This window comes from Trachemys scripta, chromosome 3 (genome assembly GCF_013100865.1).
Source record: "Trachemys scripta elegans isolate TJP31775 chromosome 3, CAS_Tse_1.0, whole genome shotgun sequence".
Classification (NCBI taxonomy): domain Eukaryota; kingdom Metazoa; phylum Chordata; order Testudines; family Emydidae; genus Trachemys; species Trachemys scripta.
The window spans coordinates 109,352,785-109,372,766 of NC_048300.1; the positions used below are offsets into that span (position 1 = coordinate 109,352,785).

At 40.5% G+C, this 19,982-nt stretch overlaps 1 protein-coding gene across 12 annotated transcripts in view; it reads left to right on the plus strand.

The window, feature by feature from the left end:
- The window catches only part of PTPRK (protein tyrosine phosphatase receptor type K), a 563,838-nt gene that overhangs the window by 454,632 nt on the left and 89,224 nt on the right, over positions 1–19,982 (plus strand). For all 12 annotated transcript variants that reach the window (XM_034765702.1, XM_034765705.1, XM_034765703.1 and 9 more), the window contains 3 exons: positions 10,572–10,681; positions 11,793–11,994; positions 16,898–17,003. In XM_034765702.1, the coding sequence (XP_034621593.1) occupies positions 10,572–10,681; positions 11,793–11,994; positions 16,898–17,003 (418 nt within the window). The remainder of the gene's footprint in view (positions 1–10,571; positions 10,682–11,792; positions 11,995–16,897; positions 17,004–19,982) is intronic.

Here is a 19,982-nt window from a genome sequence, read left to right on the forward strand (position 1 = left end):
CTGGGCTTCAGCCCTGCCCCTGCTGAAACCCTGAGCCCCAGAAGGAGCACCCCACAGGGCTGAAGCTCTGTGACCCCACTCCCCGTTGGGCAGAAGGTCCTACCCCACCACCTCGCTGCAAGACAGAGGTCCCAAGCTCCCTCCCCTTCCCCCCCCCGCCCTCCGAGTCTGGTAGATGGAGAATGGGGGGGGAGGCGGCATGGGGGGCTCCGCAAGCCTCACTTTAATGATGAAAGAGCCACATGTAGCTCACGAGACACAGTTTGGCCACCCTTGGTCTATTAATTAGTTGTAAAAAGGTTAAATGGCCCCCAAAATTGGGGCTTTTCAAATATTTTAGTAGTCATTCTGAAAAACTAACTGAAATGGACCAACATTTAGCCCATGCCATTGTGCATAACTTTTACGTAGGATAAAAATGTTTCCTTAATTATGAAATATATTCATATAGGACATGAGGACCATTTGTGGTGTTAGTTAAGGACTTTTTTTTTTTAGAATATTCAATGGAGGAAATTTATTCTGTACATTTATATTTAAATATTCAGTTCAGCATTGCAAGATTCTACCTGAAATTCAAGATAGCTTCAACAGAATGTTACATGTTATATAGCACATATATTATCTATTAGCTGACTTTTTAAAAAAGAGAAAAAGTAATTTTTTGAGACCTCCTTCTTAATGTCCCTGGTTTAAGTCCACTAGCAAGACAGCCTTACTTACATGAGGAGAAACAAAGGACAGATTTAGATGTTTATCAAGCTATTCAGTGATTGTCTGTTATGAATCTTAATTTGGAACTAAAATGGCATTAACTATAGTTCCTTAATTAGATGCAAACTATAGTACGGAAATAGAGCTGGCTTAGTTACCTTTAGCTGACTAACTGCTAATTCACATAATAAAGAAAGAACCAGTTTATCGTGTGTGTGTGTGTGTGTGTGTGTGTGTGTGTGTGTGTGTGTGTGTGTGTGTACATACATGTAAGGACATAGATTAGGGCTGTCAATTAATCACAATTAACTCATGCGATTAACTAAAGAAATTAATTGCGATTAAATAAATTGATCGTGATTAATTGCAGTTTTAATCGCACTGTTAAACAATAGAATGTCAATTGAAATTTATTAAACATTTTTTATATTTTTCTACATTTTCATATATATATATATATATATCATAGAATCATAGAATATCAGGGTTGGAAGGGACTCAGGAGGTCATCTAGTCCAACCCCCTGCTCAAAGCAGGACCAATTCCCAACTAAATCATCCCAGCCAGGGCTTTGTCAAGTCGGGCCTTAAAAACCTCCAAGGAAGGAGACTCCACCACCTCCCTAGATAACCCATTCCAGTGCTTCACCACCCTCCTAGTGAAATAGTGTTTCCTGATATCCAACCTAAACCTCCCCCACTGCAACTTGAGACCATTGCTCCTTGTTCTGTCATCTGCCACCACTGAGGACAGCCGAGCTCCATCCTCTTTGGAACCGCCCTTCAGGTAGTTGAAGGCTGCTATCAAATCCCCCCTCATTCTTCTCTTCTGGAGACTAAACAATCCCAGTTCCCTCAGCCTCGCCTCATAAGTCATGTGCTCCAGACCCCTAATAATTTTTGTTGTAATATATTGTATTCTGTGTTGTAATTGAAATCAGTGTATATTATTTTAATTACAAATATTTGCACTGTAAAAATGATAAACAAAAGAAATAGTATTTTTCAATTCACCTCATACAAGTACTGTAGTGCAATCTCTTTCATGAAAGTGCAACTTACAAATGTAGATTTTTTTTGTTACCTAACTGCACTCGAAAACAAAACAATCTAAAACTTTAGAGCCTACAAGACCTACTTCTTGTTCAGCCAATCGCTAAAGAAGTTTATTTACATTTACAGGAGATACATTTACAGGAGATAATGCTGCCCTCTTTCTTATTCACTAGAAAGTGAGAACAGGCATTTGCCTGGCACTTTTGTAGCCGACATTGCAAGGTATTTGTGTACCAGATATGCTAAACATTCATATGCCCCTTCATGCTTTCGCTACCATACCCAGAGGACATGCTTCCAGGATGATGACGCTCATTAAATAAATAATGCATTAATTAAATTTGTGACTGCACTCCCTGGGGGAGAATTGTATGTCCCCTGCTCTGTTTTACCCGCATTCTGCCATATATTTCATATTATAGCAGTCTCGGATGATGATCCAGCGCATGTTGTTTATTTTAAGAACACTTTCACTACAGATTTGACAAAACACAAAGAAGGTACCAATGTGAGATTTCTAAAGATAGCTACAGCACTTGACCCAAGGTTTAAGAATCTGAAGTGCCTTCCAAAATCTGAGACGGACGAGGTGTGGAGCATGCTTCCAGAAGACTTAAAAGAGCAACATTCCGATGCAGAAACTACAGAACCTGAACCATCAAAAAAGATCTTCTGCTGTTGGTATCTGACTCAGATAATAAAAATGAATATGCATCAGTCCACGCTGCTTTGGATTGTTATCGAGGAGAACCCATCATCAGGATGGACGCATGTCCCCTGGAATGATGGTTGAAGTATGAAGGGACATATGACTCTTTAGCGCATCTGGCATGTAAATATCTTGCAACACCGGCTACAACAGTGCCATGAGAATGCCTGTTCTCACTTTCAGGTGACATTGTAAACAAGAAGCGGGCAACATTATCTCCTGCAAATGTAAATACACTTTTTTGTGTGAGCGATTGGCTGAACAAGAAGTAGGACTGAGTGGACTTGCAGGCTCTAAAATTTTATATTGTTTTATTTTTGAATGCAGATTTTTGGACATAATTCTACATTTGTAAATTAAACGTTTATGATAGAGATTGCACTACAATACTTGTGTTAGGTGAACTGAAAAATACTATTTCTTTTGTTTTTTACAATGCAAATACTTGTAAATCAAAAATAAATATAAAGTGAGCACAGTACATTTTGTATTCTATGTTGTAATTAAAATCAGTATATTTGAAAATGTAGAAAACATCCAAAAATATTTCAATAAATGGTGTTCTATTATTGTTTAATAGTGCGATTAATCGCATGATTAATTTTTTTAAATGCCTTGACAACCCTAACATAGATACATAAAAGAGAAAAATGAAACAAGTGCAATGTGTTTGTTTATGTGTACAAGCAGTGAAGTGAGTTGTGTAAATGCTGACTGCAATCAAAACTGGGATGTGGTGGAGCATTTGTGTGTTTTTAACATATCAGTTTTTACAGCAAACAGGAAAAATGATGTTTCAGACAGTGCAATAATGAAGAGAGGGTTGCGGTATTTCACAGTATAGCTAGAGAATACAAGGAGTTGTGGAGAACCACAGAGATTGAGATACAGGAATTTTTTGAGACACACAGAATTTTAATATTTTATGCAGATCAAATTTAGTGTTGTTTTCTGTAGGTGGTTAGAAATATAAACCAGAGGGAACTATTGATATGCCTATATTCAATATAGGGATTTATGGTTGCTGTATAGCATGAGAATCAACAAAGCAATGATGCTATCCCCACGTGAATTGAGTTTCGTTCTCTGTTGCTGAGTAGTTGCCTTTTCAAGATATCCTTTTATTCTCTTCTCATATCCTTTAGCCAGTTAGATTTGCAGAATTTGGCCAAAAAAAAACTATAACATGTACAAACCTCACCTTGCATTTAACTTTTGGGTTATTGTTGGGAATATGGAGAATGAAGGCTTTTAGATCAAAAAAGATACTGAATCTTGTCACTCTGGTCAAATGATCCACTGGTGTTTGCCAAAACACTTGATTTTCTGAATCTTCCCACTTGTATATCAGTGACCTTGTTTATACTTGGAGTTAGTGTTAACGTGAGTTCCCCTCTCCTTTACTGGGAGTAATATATATTCTTTGAAACCAATTATAAAGTCATTCCAACTTTATGTTAATGAAGTCAGAAACTGTAGCAGCAGAGTTTTTCCATTTCTCTTTCTCCCAGTCTAACCCTGTACCTTGAGCCCAGTGTTGACTGTTCTTTGTATCAGATTTAGGAAGTGACTTTTAAAGTCATTTGGCTATATGACAGGGTGGACTAGGTCCAGAAGCACCCTGCTGGAGGCCTCACGGCCCTGCCTCACCCCGCCTCAGAATAAGAGCAGAGCGAAGTCCTCCAGGCAGCCTAGAGTGGCTGCAGAGGAACAACCAATCAGAGGGGCTGATGGAGCAGCCAATCTGGGGCCAGAAGGGCCCTATATAAGACCAGCAGAATAGCAGAGAAGTCAGTTGCTTTGTGGAGCTCGAGGAGTGAACACTGGGTGACTCTCTGGTTGGAAGAACAGCGGTACCACGGACAGCTCACTGTGGAGAGCTCACTACAAACAGTACTGAAGCCCCACGGAACGCTGCTGAAGAGCAGCAGGACCAGCGGAAGGCAGTGCAGGAAGGCTGAAGCCCAGTGGGATTGAGCACAGAACCTGGCCAGGCTAGCGAGGGTACTGAGATGGGTCCTGCTGATCTGGCTGAAGATGAGCTCAGGGAGGCCTGCTGAAACACTACCATCTGCGGGTACCCAAATGGGCCTTGGCTGGGTGGTTGAACAAGGCAGTGCCTCTGAAAGAAGCCTTAGAGCCCCATACCAGGACCATGAGAAGAACTTGCACTATATACCCCGGAAGGGGGTCAATGTATGTGGCTCGGCCGGAGGGCTGAGTTGCTGAAGACCTGCTGAGAGAACCATCGGCCAGAGGGGTGCTCGTGAGAGGTGGGTGCTACCCTGTGAAAAGAACTGTGTTTGCAGGCACTATCAGCCAGAGAAAGGGGGCACTCGCGAGAGGCGGGTGCCAACCCTGTTACAGGATGTTATTTGCATCAGTGTTCAAATTGAAAAGGATACTTCTACAGTGCCATGCCCGTCTTGCCTGTTATCCCATTGTTTACCTCAGAAAGTACTTTGAAACTGTGTACTGGTAATAATTGTGTGGTAGGACTTTGTTCTGTGATTCCCTGAGTGACCATTTTAAGTTTTTTCTCTCAAATCTTTTTCCATTTTTAGAATTTGTATTGGAAAATTAGGTGGAATATTTCTGTGGAGCTGGCTTAATTTCCAGATCATATTGTGTCTTGTAGTCTCCTATACCAGCAAGAGAGAGTTTGTCAAATCCTAATCTGTGTATTTACAATAGTAAATACTGTGAAAATTGTAAATACTGATGTTGGGTAACAGAGGTGTTTTTTTTTAATATACTCTTTTGAAACTTTACATCTTTTTTTTTACATATTTAATCAGCAATCATGTATATTGATTTTCCTTTTTCTCTGTCTTTGTACATTCCCAGTTTCACTATTCTTCTTTTTTCCCTTCTTCCACTCCTTTTTTCTCTTCCTTCCTTCATCTTACCTACTCAGTTCTTTTCCTTTCTCCATATTCTTTTGTCCCTTTTTCCCCACCCCCATCTTATGGCTTTATAATCTTCTGGAGGCCTGCAGCCATAGTCTACATACACCAGAACAGTGGTTGTCAAAGTTTTCTGTCCCATGAAAACTCCAGCATCCCATCTCATGAAGCTATGGACCCTCCTCCCATATAGCTGTATGAGAAAGGCAGGGTTATTGTGATCCCCTGACATCTGTTCACAACCCCCATAGGTTTCAGTACTTGCCGGTCAAGAACCCATGTACAAGAACAAAAAGATCAGATACTTGAGTGACGTTTGGATGCCATTTTCATAACCACAAAGTACTTTACTGCAAGTATTGTAAGTGGATATTTACCCCCGAGTAAACGTTATCAGTTTCTTGCTGGTACATTACCTTTTTTTATACAACAAAGGAATTCTTCTTACACACACTATATAGAGATATAGGTACAGTTATAGTATTTCCATGCAGCCTTCACCATGGAGTGTATCCTTAATAATAATGAAAATATTCTGTTGACACTTTCATTATTATGTAGCAGGAAAATTGAAACAATATGGAATCATTTTATAATAGTTGATGTCCATTAAAACGTTCTAATAAAGCTGATGTAGTAAATGCCTTTCCTATAAAGTTAGTGCAGGACAATATTCAACTGACACTATTTGGGAATTACAATTTCTTTATAACTGTGACGTAATTTAATGCAAATTTAATGCTCTAAAATAATTATTCTGATGTCAGATCAATTGATTGTTATTTTTAAGTATAGTATTCTATAAAGTCTGCCGTCTTATAAAAATATAAAAGAATGAATTATCAGCTAGCACTATACAAGTATATAATTTCATGAAATGTCTTCTTGTGATATCCATAAATCATGAAAAGGGCTAGTGACATTTCCATCATAAATCCATGATGAAATTCCCTTTCAATTTACGGTATATTTATTATTTTTTATATTTTTAAATATAAGTTCAGAACTCTTTGTGCAAACAACTTGGGAGCCCTATCCATATTGATATGAGACTCTCCATTTCATTAGAAATTGACAAACCTTGTTTAAAATAAAATTGATTTATGCACATAAAAACAAGGGAATTCAGAATTAAGACTGAAGCTGTGGTCTAAGGATATATGTGTTACAAAATGCTGGGCCCCAGAAGAGGTTGAGGGGCCATTGCAAGGGAGGAGAAAAGGGAAGTCTGACGGAACCACAAACTCTCTTTTTTGAGTCACCCAGGTGAATGCACTGGCTCAAAGATTAGATATCAGCTCCAATTTTTCTGCCACTGCCAAAAGCTATTTGTAATTTTTAGTTCAAATATTTGGCCACTGATTTGGAGTCTTAACTGAGTCATGTAATTTTTAATATATATATTGTGCTTTAATATAGTATTAATTATTAAAACAACTGAAAGGAGGAAAGACACCACTTGTGGAGGAGTATGGGAATTGACAAGATAGCTAAGAAATAGTGTAACAAGGCACTGGGCTTTGGGGTATACACCCAGTGGGCCTGTTTTGGCTTTTGAGTCCTTTTGGTGGGGAAATGTAGTCACCAAACAGACAAGGGGTTATCTGACCAATTGTTATTTGACTGACTGCAGAAGCCTATATAAAGAAAGGCCTGGCTCAGCATTAGGAAGATGAGGTAAGATTCTGAGGAAAGTCCCTGTTTGTGGACCTGTCAGGAGACCTTGGAAATGGCCAAAAAGACCTATCTAGGAGTAAAGATATGTCCTAGCCCTTATCAGTTTACAGAAAGTGAGAAAGATAGGATTGCCAAGTGTCCAGTTTTTGACCGGAATGCCCAGTCGAAAAGGGACCCTGGCAGCTCCGGTCAGTACTGCCGACCGGGCTGTTAAAAGTCCAGTCAGTGACGCAGCAGGGGCTCGGGACTAAGGCAGACTCCCTGCCTGCCCTGGTTCCATGCAGCTCCCAGAAGCAGCCGCCAGGTCCCTGCAGCCCATAGGCGCATGGGCAGCCAGGGAGGCTCCGCATGCTGCCCCGCTCTGAGTACCGACTCTGCAGGTCGCATTGGGTGGGAACCACGACCAATGGGAACTGTGGGGGTGGTGTCTGCAGGCCCAAAGGCAGCGTGTGGAGCAGCCCATGCACCTAGTGGCCGCCAGAACCTGGTGGACGCTTCCTGGGAGCTGCGGTAAGCGCCTCTGGGACCCGCACCCCATCCCCCTGCCTGTGCCCAGAGCCCCTCCTGCACCCCAGAGCTCAAACCCCCAGCCAGAGCCCGCACCCCCTCCTGCGCTCTGAACTCCTTGGCCCCATCCCAGAGCCCCCTCCTACACCCCCAGCCGGAGCCTACACCCCCTCCCGAACTCCGGAGCCCCCTCCTGCACCCTGAATCCCTCAGCCCAGAGCCCTCTCCTGCACCCTGAACCTCTAATTTCTGGCTCATCCAGAGCCTGCACCCCCAGCCCAGAGTTCCTACCCCCTGCACTCCTGCCCCAGCCCTCACCTGCACCCCAACCTCCTTATCCCCAGCCCCACCCCAGAGCCCACACCCCGAGCAGGAGCTCTCACCCCCCCTCCTGCACCCCAATCCCCTGCCCCAGCCCAGTGAAAGTGAGTGAGGGTGAGGGAGAGCGAGTGACAGACGGAGGTAGGGAGAATAGAGCGAGCAGGAGGTGGGGCCTCGGAGAAGGGGCGGGGCAAGGGTGTTCGGTTTTGTGCAATTAGAAAGTTAACAACCCTAGAAATAGGCCTTTGTTGCCTGGTGTCCTGCGGTACGTTGACTCTTTCTACATAATATTTTTGTTAATAAAACTAGCTTTGAGGAAAGGGACATGGGGACTGGACTTGAGAATTCAGGCTTTATTTTGACTAACCTGGTTGGTGAATCTGCCCACTGGTTTACAGATACACTGTCTTTAGAATCTCTTTGCTTTCAAATATCCCTCTCCTCCCTTGCCAACCTTTGTTTTTAGGCACTTATTTTTTCCTCTACTTCCCTTCTCCCTCCCAATTTATGTGTCTGGCATTCTCAGCAGCAGAGGTTTATAATCACAGTTTGAACTTTTATTCCAATGCTTTTTTGGTGCCCGTGGAAAAAGAATCATGTAACTAACTAGGCTCATGTAGTGCCAGTCAGTTTAACATTATTGCTGCCACCATTAAAGAATATTATAGTGTAGAAGCGCAAACTATGATCATGCAGTGCGATCAGTCTGTGGGCTTCTCCCGCTGGGTGTTTAAAAAGAAATGTGGGAGGGTGCATGAAAACACAAGACTCCCGTAGTCCTGTGTCCAGTTTCACTCCTTTATGCAGCACAATCTCTTTAAAAATGAGACACAATAAATATTTTTTCAGGTTTCTTTGCAAACTATGTGTGGACATTTGTTTACCCCTTCCGCCCCCATGCTATTTTTAAAACTGTTTTAGCAAAATATAAGCAAGTGTGTTTGGAATTCTCTAGCTACAGTCCCATACATTCTTATACACACATTCTCTAGCTACAATCCCATACATTCTTATTCAGATGTAAAATGAAAGATATCACCTGGGTCAAACTACATGTAACACTATGCTGCATTGGAGAAGAGTAGCAGCCGAGCATTCCCATGAAAAATAGACTGATGCCTATGGCAGCATCCTTGAATGCCACAAACAGCACAGAGGGGCTGTCATGGCACATCAGCCTTTATCCACTACACAATCTGTGTCAGTACAGTGAAGCAAAACAGCAGTATATGCGTTTAGTTAACTTCTCCCAAGTCTTCAACTGACAGATGGATGAACAGTTCCTATGAAGTTGGGTTGGAGTCTCATCTGTTTACTTATGGGCTTCTCTGACTCCATGAATTTATTATTAATGTATCAAATTATGCTGCCTATCCCAGAGGTCAGCTCATCATTTATGTCTTCCATGTAGACTGAAATAAATCTTACTGTTGTGACAGGCCATTCTCTGTTCCTTGATTCTGCTAACACGGTGCATAGCACTTCCTTTGATCCAGTGATTTTTAATTTATTTTTGCCCCTTACAAAATTGCAGGATACTTTGAAAATAAATCTCCAGGAAATGTCATGTGTGAAGCTCATTGCATGTTGGATTAAGCGGGGAGGGAGGAGAAGGGAACTAATTAAAAAGGGAAGATAAATATATGCTTGGATATTTAAATCAAAACAAGTTAAGTTGAGAGACTTTTTAAAAATAAAATCTTTCTTACATTCATTCTGCACTCCCCCCCTTCCCACCAATCTTTCAAAACATTCATATTAAACTCCAGGCGAGCTGCTGATGGTTAAAAAGAACCATATGCACAAGGGAGTGTGAAAATCTTGTAAACTGAAAATGGGAGATAACTAAGCACTCAGACCTAGTACTGATGTGATTACTAGTTATTATGAATCATACTTCAGGTAATGGGTCCTAAAGTGATTCTTCAAACCTTATTATACGGGGGATGGGGAGACATTCCTTCACTGATTACATTGATATAAGAAACTTTGGTCATTCTAGCTTAGTTCAGATCAAAGCTTTGAAAAACTTCTTTTATTTGAAAGATTGAAGCAGGCAGTTCTCCCTCTACTGCAGCATTAACATTGTTGTTGTGGAAAGTGGCGGTGATGGTTGAACTGCTGTTTTTTAATTAAGATTTTTAGTTTTGAAAACAACAAAGCTGGAAGAGGGGTGACTAACACCAAAGTTTCCCAGCATTTCTATCTTTTAGTAGATGCCAGGAGGAGCAATATAACATGTACTTAATTATATGATTATGGGCCTTTGATTTGGAAGGCTGGTTTTGAGGCAGTCTTCAAAATCCTTCTGCTGAAGTGTAGTCCTGGTCTTGAGACAGGTTTATTATTAAAGTTAGTGAGGTTCACTAAAGACTGAGACTGTGATGTGGTTAGGTTTTTTCACTGTTTGCTTTGCAAGACCAAATTAATTTACTTTGCATGACGCATATGAAACCATGTTTGGGGTGCGGTCTCGACTGGGTGGATTCCCTGCATACCTGGATAAGAGTACACCCTTTGTGTTTGGGCCTTTTTTCTGCAGTAAAAGGAATACTAATATTTAGGGATTGCATTAACTGCAGTCATTGGTGGGGTACATCATCACCTGTTCAGTTTACTCCTCTCTCTCTCTCGCTCTCTCTCTAGAATTCCTACTTTTAAAAAATTCTAATTTATTTGCAGTGCCTGGCCCTGTACCTGCAAAATCACTAAAAGGGACCCCATTTGAAGACAAGATCTTCCTGAACTGGAAAGAACCTTTGGATCCAAATGGCATCATTACGCAGTATGAGGTAATAGAACATCTGGGAAGCTTAGGGTGATATTAGGGGCTTTGTCTCATATACACCACCACCCCCCAAAAAAGTGTCCCAATTTTTTGTGCATGCTATTTGGTCACCCTAAGGAGGTTGGAGAGTGGGGAAATAATTACTAATGATTTTATGTGCTTATGGTTTGCAGAAAGATTCTGTTCAATTAGCTGTTACTCTGTTTCACAGAGTAATAGAATTATTGGGGTGACTAGAGTTTGTCACAATGCATAATAGTATTGGTTGGCCTTGTCAAGAAGCATTGCTGTGTGGCTATCACAAATGATGGAATCCATGAGTAAGTGAAACACTAATTTTAAATCTTGTAATATTAATATACAGCCTTCCAAAGCCGTGATTTAGTGGAGACCTCAGGAATCTCATTTGTGGAAAGAGAAGGTTACACACACAAATGTGAAGAGGATTATTAATGGTGAAATTGACTTATCTAACTTTGGCTACCCTCCCTTCAAGGAAGCCAGCACGCAAATTCTAGAATGATTCTTTTTTATGACTAGATGTTTGAGCCCTTGAAAAAAACATAAACCCACAGGGAACTTGGATGCAGGCACTTTCAAATGTGCAGACTCTGGGGAAGAGTCTATCTGTCTTTTTTTTTTTTTTTTTTTTTTTAAGTGAAGGAGGAAGGAATCTTAATGTGTACTAATTTGTTAGTTCATTAAAACATAAAAATATTTGAATTTCTAGTGTGTGCAGGCTCTGAACTATGCTAATGGAGTTCTTGACTGTATCATTGCTGGGTTTGAATATCCTAGCATGATTTTAGACAGTATTTTAATGTGACTGTTGGAAGAGGTAGAGTACCGAAGGGATGCTCCCTGCTAGCTTATAGGTATTAAGAATGTAGGGAGATAGAAGAGGGAAGAGTATGTATAGTGGTAAAGGAGAGTGAAACCGATTGTATTTTAATAACTATCAATAAAATAACATTCAGCAAATACTATATTCTCAAGATGTCTACAGTCAGGTATCTGCATGCCATCCATCTCCTTTACAAATAAGAAAATAGATAAAATTCTGCCCATGTCTGCCAAAAGCTCTAACATAATTTTAAAAACAATCATTTTAACAGGTCAGCTATAGCAGTATAAGGTCATTTGATCCTGCTGTCCTAGTGGCAGGACCTCCACAGACTGTATCAAAGGTCTGGAACAGTACGCACCATGTGTTTTCACATCTGCACCCTGGTACTACCTACCAATTCTTTATACGTGCCAGCACAGTCAAAGGGTTTGGACCAGCGACAGCAATCAATGTAACAACCAACATCTCAGGTAACTGAAAAAACAAAAGGCAATGTTTTTGTACAGTATGTTTCTGAGACTTTAAAAATAAGGCAAAAAACAAATCACCATGCACTCCACCCATTTAAAGCGGTTCAACTTTACTGGGAATGTTTTGGGATATATTCTCTAAATACTGCTACAAGTCCAAGGGTATGCAGGTGCATTAAAAGAAAATGATGCACATATAATTTTCAAATGTTTTCAATTTTTTAATTTTAAATATTGTGTTTTTCATCCAAGAATTTCAGAGTGCTTTGCAAACTTTAAGTAATTAAGTCTCACAATTATTTACGAGTTAAGTATTACAGATCAGGAAGTGAGGTGCAGAGAAATTACCCACAGGTGACACAATAATTTAATGGCAGAACAGGGAAGCAGAATCAAGGAATACTGGTGCTAATTGTCTTAAAAATCTCAGTGTAATGAAAACTAGAGAACTACAGAATAAAAATATAAACAATTTGATAGGGAAATACTGGTACATGTAATTCTGTTACTCTTTAGTATTGTTCTCAAAGAATAAGGCTGCGGTTCATAGAGCTGGCAACTAGTAAAATTAGTCTGAAGTCAACCTTAAAGATTTAGTTGATTATATGACATGCTAACTTTAGAACTTGACAGACAATAGAAAGATAAGTCAGTTGAAAACCTAAAACAATGCTAAGCAGGTAATTTCCCTCAACTCTCTGTTGGGATTGCGCATCCTCCTGCTCAGTCTGGGGAGTAGATCACCAGGACAACACCCCTTTCTGTGGTTGCATACTATCCTGTCTCTTTCTGCGTCTGCAGCCCCTCTCTCATTCCATGAGCTGCTGCTGCCTCTCATGACTTCACCCTCCGGCCAGGTCACTCGACGTGCTTTCCTTTCCCAGAGTACCAAAGTCTTCCTTCAGCCATCCTAGGCAGTCTGCCCATTCACTGCCTTTTAGTGCCATTCCTTCAGTGGCTGGCAGAAGAACCCGGGACTACACTCTACTCCCAAGTTCCGGCTCAGGGATCCTGTAGCCAGCCGTCAAGGCCAGTTTCCTTCTAGACCTTACTGCCTTCCCCAGAGCCTTGTCCTACATTCCTGGCTTCCCTGCTCTCTGGGTTTGCCAGACCAAACATACCTCCATTCTCTCAGGGAGTGACTGCAGACTTTCCTGGCAGCCCCCTTCTGTTTCCCATTTCTTGTCTCCATAGTCCCAGCCCAGCTTGTTCCTCCCCAGTTGCCGTCCTCACTCAGTCCAGGAATTACTTAGTCACCTAATTCCTCTTAGTTGTGGCCTGTTGGGTTAATTAGTCCACTTCTTAATTAACCCTTTCAGGGCAAACATGAGGTGAACACATCATCACAGCCTCATTCTGCTATACTGATGTCTTGAAATGTTTCTAAAGCGGGGGAGGGTGGGGGGTGTCAAATTTTTACAAATGTTACTTTAAATCTATGCGTGAAGTCCTCCTCATGCACTGCCCTCATCACCCTGTTTCCAAACACACACAAACGAGAGTGGGTAGAGGCAGTTAAAAGCAGAGCTTCTAATTATGTACCCCGTTACAGTTTAGAGGCTAGAATAGTCAGGATGGGGTTAAACTAATAGCAAAAGGGGAAGGTAAAAAGAGAGAGAGTTGATTTTCAGCAGTGTTCATGATGTTGAGAACAAAATTAATCAAGAAACCAAAGGACATAAAGAGAAGAAATTCTTAAATTGCCTATACACTAGTGCTAGGAGCCTGGCTAACAAACAAGAAGAAATGGAATGGCTCATTTATGAGCATAAATTCAGTCTAGTTGGTATTATTGAAACCTGGTTGGTTGATTTGCACAACTGGAATGTTAAAATCAATGGCTATAACCTATTCAGGAAGAATTGAGTGGGCAAACGGGGAAGGAGAGTGGCGCTCTGCCAAAAATGCCATTGTCTGTTTCAGAGTCACTGATAAGTCAGAAGAAAATGATCTTGAATGCTTATGGATCAATGTCTTAACAGATAAAGCAGAAGATGGGGGCACTAGTCAATGTCCGCTACAGACCTCCTTACGCATCTATCTATAATCTGTAAGGAGAAAAAATTGTGTGATCATGGGGGACGTCAATTGGAGTGACATATGCTGGAGGTCTCATGCTGCCAGTACTAAAATATCCTTGGATTTCTAAATATTATAGATGACAATTTTGTAACGCAAAAAGTGTTGCAGCCAACGTGGGGGAATTCTATATTAGACTTTGTCCGAGTAGGTAAAGAGAAACTTATCATAGAACTAAAAGTTAATGGTAGCCTAAGTAAATGTCATCATGATTTGATCACATTTATAATGTGTAAACAGAATACAGTCTAGACCAGTAATATATATACTTGGTACTTTAATACGGCCATTTCACAAAGCTGAAAACAATTATGAGCCAAATCAGTGGCTGATATAGGACTCAATTTATAATGAAATAAAGGAGGGTAATGTAACTAATGCAAACAAACATAGGTTTCTGGAAAACAGATCCTATCAAACTAACTTGATATATCTTTTTTTCCTGAGATTACAAGTGTGGTTGATAAACGTAATAGAATTGACTCAATATACTTGGACTTGTGTGAGGCATGTGACTTGGTACCACACGACATTTTAATTAAACAACTAGAACAATATAAAATTAACATTGCACACATTAAAAACTGGCTGAGGGATCTCAAAATGTAATTCTAAACAGGGAATTGTAATCAAGCAGGTTTGTTCCCAGTGGGGGACCCACAGGGATCAGTTCGTGGCTGTTTTTATCAATGACCTGGAAGAAAACAAACAAAAAAAATCACCCCTAATAAAGTTTGCAGATGTCACAAAAATTGGGGGATTGGTAAATAATGAAAAGGACAGATCACTCATCCAGAGCAATCCAGATGGCTTGGCAAACTGGGCTCAAACAAATATGATTTTAATATGGCTAAATGTAAATGTATACATATGGGAACAAAGAATGTAGGTCATACTTAAAGGCTGAGGGAATCTACCCAGGGAAGCAGTGACTCTGAAAAAGATTTGGGAGTTGTGGTGGATAATCACTGAACATGAGCTCCCAGTGTGATGCTGTGGCTGAAAGAGCCGATGTGATCCTGGGATGAATAAATGGGAACATCAAGTAGGAGTAAAGAGGTTATTTGACCTCTGTATTTGGCACTGGTGCGACCTCTGCTGGAATATTTTGTCTAGTTCTGGTGCCCACAATTCAAGAAGGATGTTGATAAATTGCAGAGGATTCAGAGAAGAGCCAGGAGACTGATTAAAGGATTAGGAAATAAGGCTTACAATGATAAACTCAATAAATTCAATCTATTTAGCTTAACAAAGAGAATGTTAAGCGGTGACTTTATTATAGTCTTATAAATATCTACATGGGGAACAAATATTTAGCAATGGGCTCTTGAATCTGGCAAAAAAAGGTATGACATGATCCAATGGTTGGAAGTTAAAGCTAGACAAATTCAGACTGGAAATAAGGTGTGAATTTCTAATGGTGAGAGTAATTAATCAATGGAACAATTTACGCAGGATGGTGATGGATTTTCCACCACTGACCATGTTTACATGTAGCTTCATTTCAATTTTGAGCACTTTTAATGGGCCCCACAACCAGCCATTATCTTTTTATTTTCTAGTGAAGTATAATTCTCTTAGGAATGAACTTCCTTTACAATTTTTTTTTTTTTTAATTAATGGAGATATCCCATCTCCTAGAACTGGAAGGGACCTTGAAAGGTCATTGAGTCCAGCCCCCTGCCTTCAGTAGCAGGACCAAGTACTGATTTTGCCCCAGATTCCTAAGTGGCAACCTCAAGTATTGAACTCACAACCCTGGGTTTAGCAGGCCAATGCTCAAACCACTGAGCTATCCCTCCCCTTATACTCCAACTTCTGCTAATGCGGTGTAAGTTCTAAGAATTAAATAAAGAATACATTTTTATTTCTTTTTAAAGTGGAGTAATTTGTCTGCTGTCCTCATTTCTCATACAACTCATCCATCCTTTTCTGTCCTCCTTCCCTTGCATTCTATTTCCCCATTTAGCCCTCGGTTTTCTTTCTTCCCACCCCCACCAACCTCCCAAATGGTCTGCTTGTAAGTTTTATTTTCACTTAAAAGTTTGAATTGAGAGTCTTAATCCAATTCAATGCAATGAAGTTAAGTCACTCCAGCCACTTTTCTAGTGTTGCTGAGTGCCTGGCTGGAAAAGGGAGGCAGACATTTCCCTTTAAAATGCCTCCTTAAAGAATACTCGCAGGTGATACTTCAAAGGGAAACTGCTGCCTCCCCTCCTTGCCCAGTGTGTGATCCTCAGCAGTGCTACAGAAGTGGCAGAGCAGCTTTTAGCTTCACTAGGCTGATTTGGAAGCTGTATTTTATCACTCTCCCCAATCTAGTAGTGTACGTCTATTCTTCCGTGAAAATAAACATGAAACTTGAAAGGATAATAAAGTAGTGGGGGCCAGAGAGAGAGATTATAGTGGCTGCTGGGGGCGGGGGTCTGAAGACAGGTGATTAAAAAGGTGGAAAGAGGAGGCTAAAGAGAGATTTACAGACTTTTTTTCCTTTTTCACAAAAGCCTGTAAACAACAACAAAAAGTGCAAATGGAGGAAGAATACATATGTAGTCACCTTCTCCCATCATTTCCACCCCTTGTCCTCTATGAACTTATCTAACCTATTAGATATGGGGATATTTACGGGGTTTTTTTTACCGCTGGTGGGGTTCCAGATATGCAACAGTGGGTGCCTGGCTTCAAAATCATCAAAAAAAACTCTAGCAGCCTATGAAAATGTGACTTTGTGCAATTTTTGTGCAATTACAGAATCTAATGAAAATTCACAATGCTTTAGCTAATTTGATTCTTGGTGCTTCTTTTTTTCCTTAACATTAATCAGCTCCTACTTTACCGGACTATGAAGGAGTTGATGCATCTCTCAATGAAACTGCCACTACCATAACTGTACTGTTGAGACCAGCTCAAGCCAAAGGTGCTCCTATCAGGTATTTATTTAAAAACCAAACAAAGAGTTTCTGTAGTAGATTGCATGTTGCCTAGCAGCTAATAAAGCAATTCATTCCTAAGTGATATTCATTTGACATTTATGTCAGGAGGTTTGTTTTTCTTGGTTAGACAAAGACTACAAATCGAGCTATAGTTAATAAGAGTAAATTCTTCAGGGGGTTTTAGATACTCATTACCTGAATCATCAGCCTATCTGTTCTGTTTCAATTAGCCTACCCCCCCAGTTCAGAACCATTTCATTTCACTTCCTCTCTTGGTATCTGTGGAATACGAGGTTTGAAAGTATTTGTCAGAAAGCAAATTTGAAGATAGCACTACCTCTCCAGTATTTTAAATCAGCTATAATATAATGCATTTCATAGCTATGATTGGAAAATTGGAATCTTGGAGGAAATAGGAGAATAATAGTGGTGAATACAAACTATTTGACCTTTTTTTTTTTTTTTTTCCCCCTTCCAGAAGTGCTTATTAGAAATCAACTTATAGCTATTAAATTTTATGTGGGGTGTCCCTTAATCATATTAAAATATTTCATGTTATATTAACTTTGAGAGACCTTTTCCTATGTCCTTCCAGTTGAAAGATAATTTAATTCTGTTTGCAAAGATTAATCTACATCCTGTTTTAATTTCTCATTGATATTGGGAAATCCATGTTTGGTTTCTATTCGACAAAGACTTTTTTTAACCAATATTTTTGCATGAATAGGACAGTACTTTGTCTACATTAAGGTACAGAAAATGAGCTGTTTGTAAACAACAGTTTTATTCAGAGTAAAGCAGTCTTAAGAGTAGCTTGGTACTGTAGGATGAGTAGCTTAGAATATATTTGTGTTTAGATGTTCACATCTGTAGGATTGGTCACCATTTCAGTCTTTCAGATGCATAGTTGTACAGATAAACCAAATATGGACTAACCAGATTTCACTACTTATCACAGAGATGGAGAGTTTGTAATTCTAGAGCCTTGCTGTTGGTGTTGTTAATCTGATTATTGGCACAGGAGATAACTACTCAGATTCATTTCCTTTTTAGGATATTATATCCCTAAATAAAACCATAAACCAGGGATAGTCAATAACTTTTTGTCAAGGTCCAAATTTCTTGGTCAAGGTCCAGACTCCAGAGAAAATAATTTTAAAAATAACAATAATGATGATGATGATAATAAGTAAATAAAAAGATTTGGGATCCATTCAAAAACATTTGGCAGTCTGGATTTGGCCCACAGTCCACTTATTGACTGCCCTCCTATAAACCATTGAAACTTCTGGATAGCAAAATGGTGTTCAAGTGGTGGTCCCTAAGTGTAGTCTGCTGTGGGTATGCATGCGCTCCCATGAGCCTGATGCTGGAGAATTCTTGCAAGCAACGTCCATTGTTCTGCACCTGCTCCCCTGCTCTCTTCTTGCTCTGCATTGAGAGTACAAGGGTTGGCAAAGTATAGCTAGTGACGGCTAGTTAGATTCCCCACCTCAAGGAACTCCCGCCTGTCCCTGCTAATTATTGGTCAGTGATGACCCCTGGCACTGCCTGTGCTGACTCGGGGAAGTATATATGTTTACCAGGTGCAGTATTTATCATCTGTTCCCTAGCTGTATCCAGCATGTGTTGTAATTCCAGCTTAAAAAGCACCTCATGGAAAAGGCTGAGGCTCCAGTCAGACCCAGGCTGGGGGAGACCCCTGTTACATTGTACAGAGTCATAAAGGAACGCGCCTCCCTAACATGAGGCCTGACGTAGGAGCAAGGGAGATTACGCCAACAGGCCCTCCATCACAGTTTCCTCAAGAAAGCAGGGAATGCGCTCAGAAGCACAAGAGCAGATTCTTCCTCTAAGTCCATTCGGAAGAGGACTGATCCCTCTGCCATCCTGTTCAAGTCTGGCAAGTCTTCACCCACAGCTCCCAAAGACTTCGAATATCCTAAGTCCCAGGGCCTCAATAAAAAGTCTCATAGCAACAAAGGTCTAAATATACACACACGAGCCCTGAAGAGAAAATATAATAAACATCCCTACAAACCAAGGCCTATTCCTCAGGTATTTTAGCATCAGCAATCCTATAGAACCACCTTATAAATGACAGAGGGTGCAAAAGTCACAATACCCTGGCCTTTCCATGTCAACCACATCAATCCAGCATCACCAATAGATACTTTTGACAAGATGCTCAGAAGTGGCAAACCATAATTGATGCCATTTCCACCGTAGCCTCACGTATCCTCTGGTGACCATCTAGCATTCTTTTCCCACAACTGGAGAGCAATAACAATGGACAAGTGGGTGGTGGACATCATACCTTTTTGCTATACCGTCAAGTTTTTCTCCCTACTTCCTTCCCCATACCTCTTCATGGATCAGTCTTCTGAGGAGATCCTTTTCTAGGAGAGCAGGAGCCTCATCACCGCCAAGGAAAAGGGTTATACTTGAAATATTTCCTAGTTTCCAAAAAGAAAGGAGAGTGGAGACCCATTCTTGACCTGCAACAACTCAACATTTTTATTCAAAAGCTAAAATTCCATATGGTTATGCTGGCATCATTAATACCATCTCTGGAAAAGGACACATGGTTCACAGCTCTCTATATGAAAGAGGTGTACTTTCATGTAACAATTCCCTCTACTCACAGAAAATTCCTCAGGTTTATGGTGGGTCCCGACCACTATCAATATAGGGTTTTTCCATTCGGTCTGGCAACTGCACCTCTAGTCTTCACAAAAGTGTTCTAGTAATAGCAGCACAGTTCAGACAGACTGTTCACCATCTTCCCATATTTAGATGACTGGCTGGCAGGAGTGCTTAGAGCATCAACCTCATCCCTGCAGCAGGTCAGGAGGAACCAATGAAAATTTAAAGTGAAAAATGGAGCACTGAACAGACAGTGAAAAACGGAGACAGTGAGATAAGAAGTGTGAAAGTGGGGATGTTGGGGAAAGGAAGTATGTGTGTGTGTGTGTG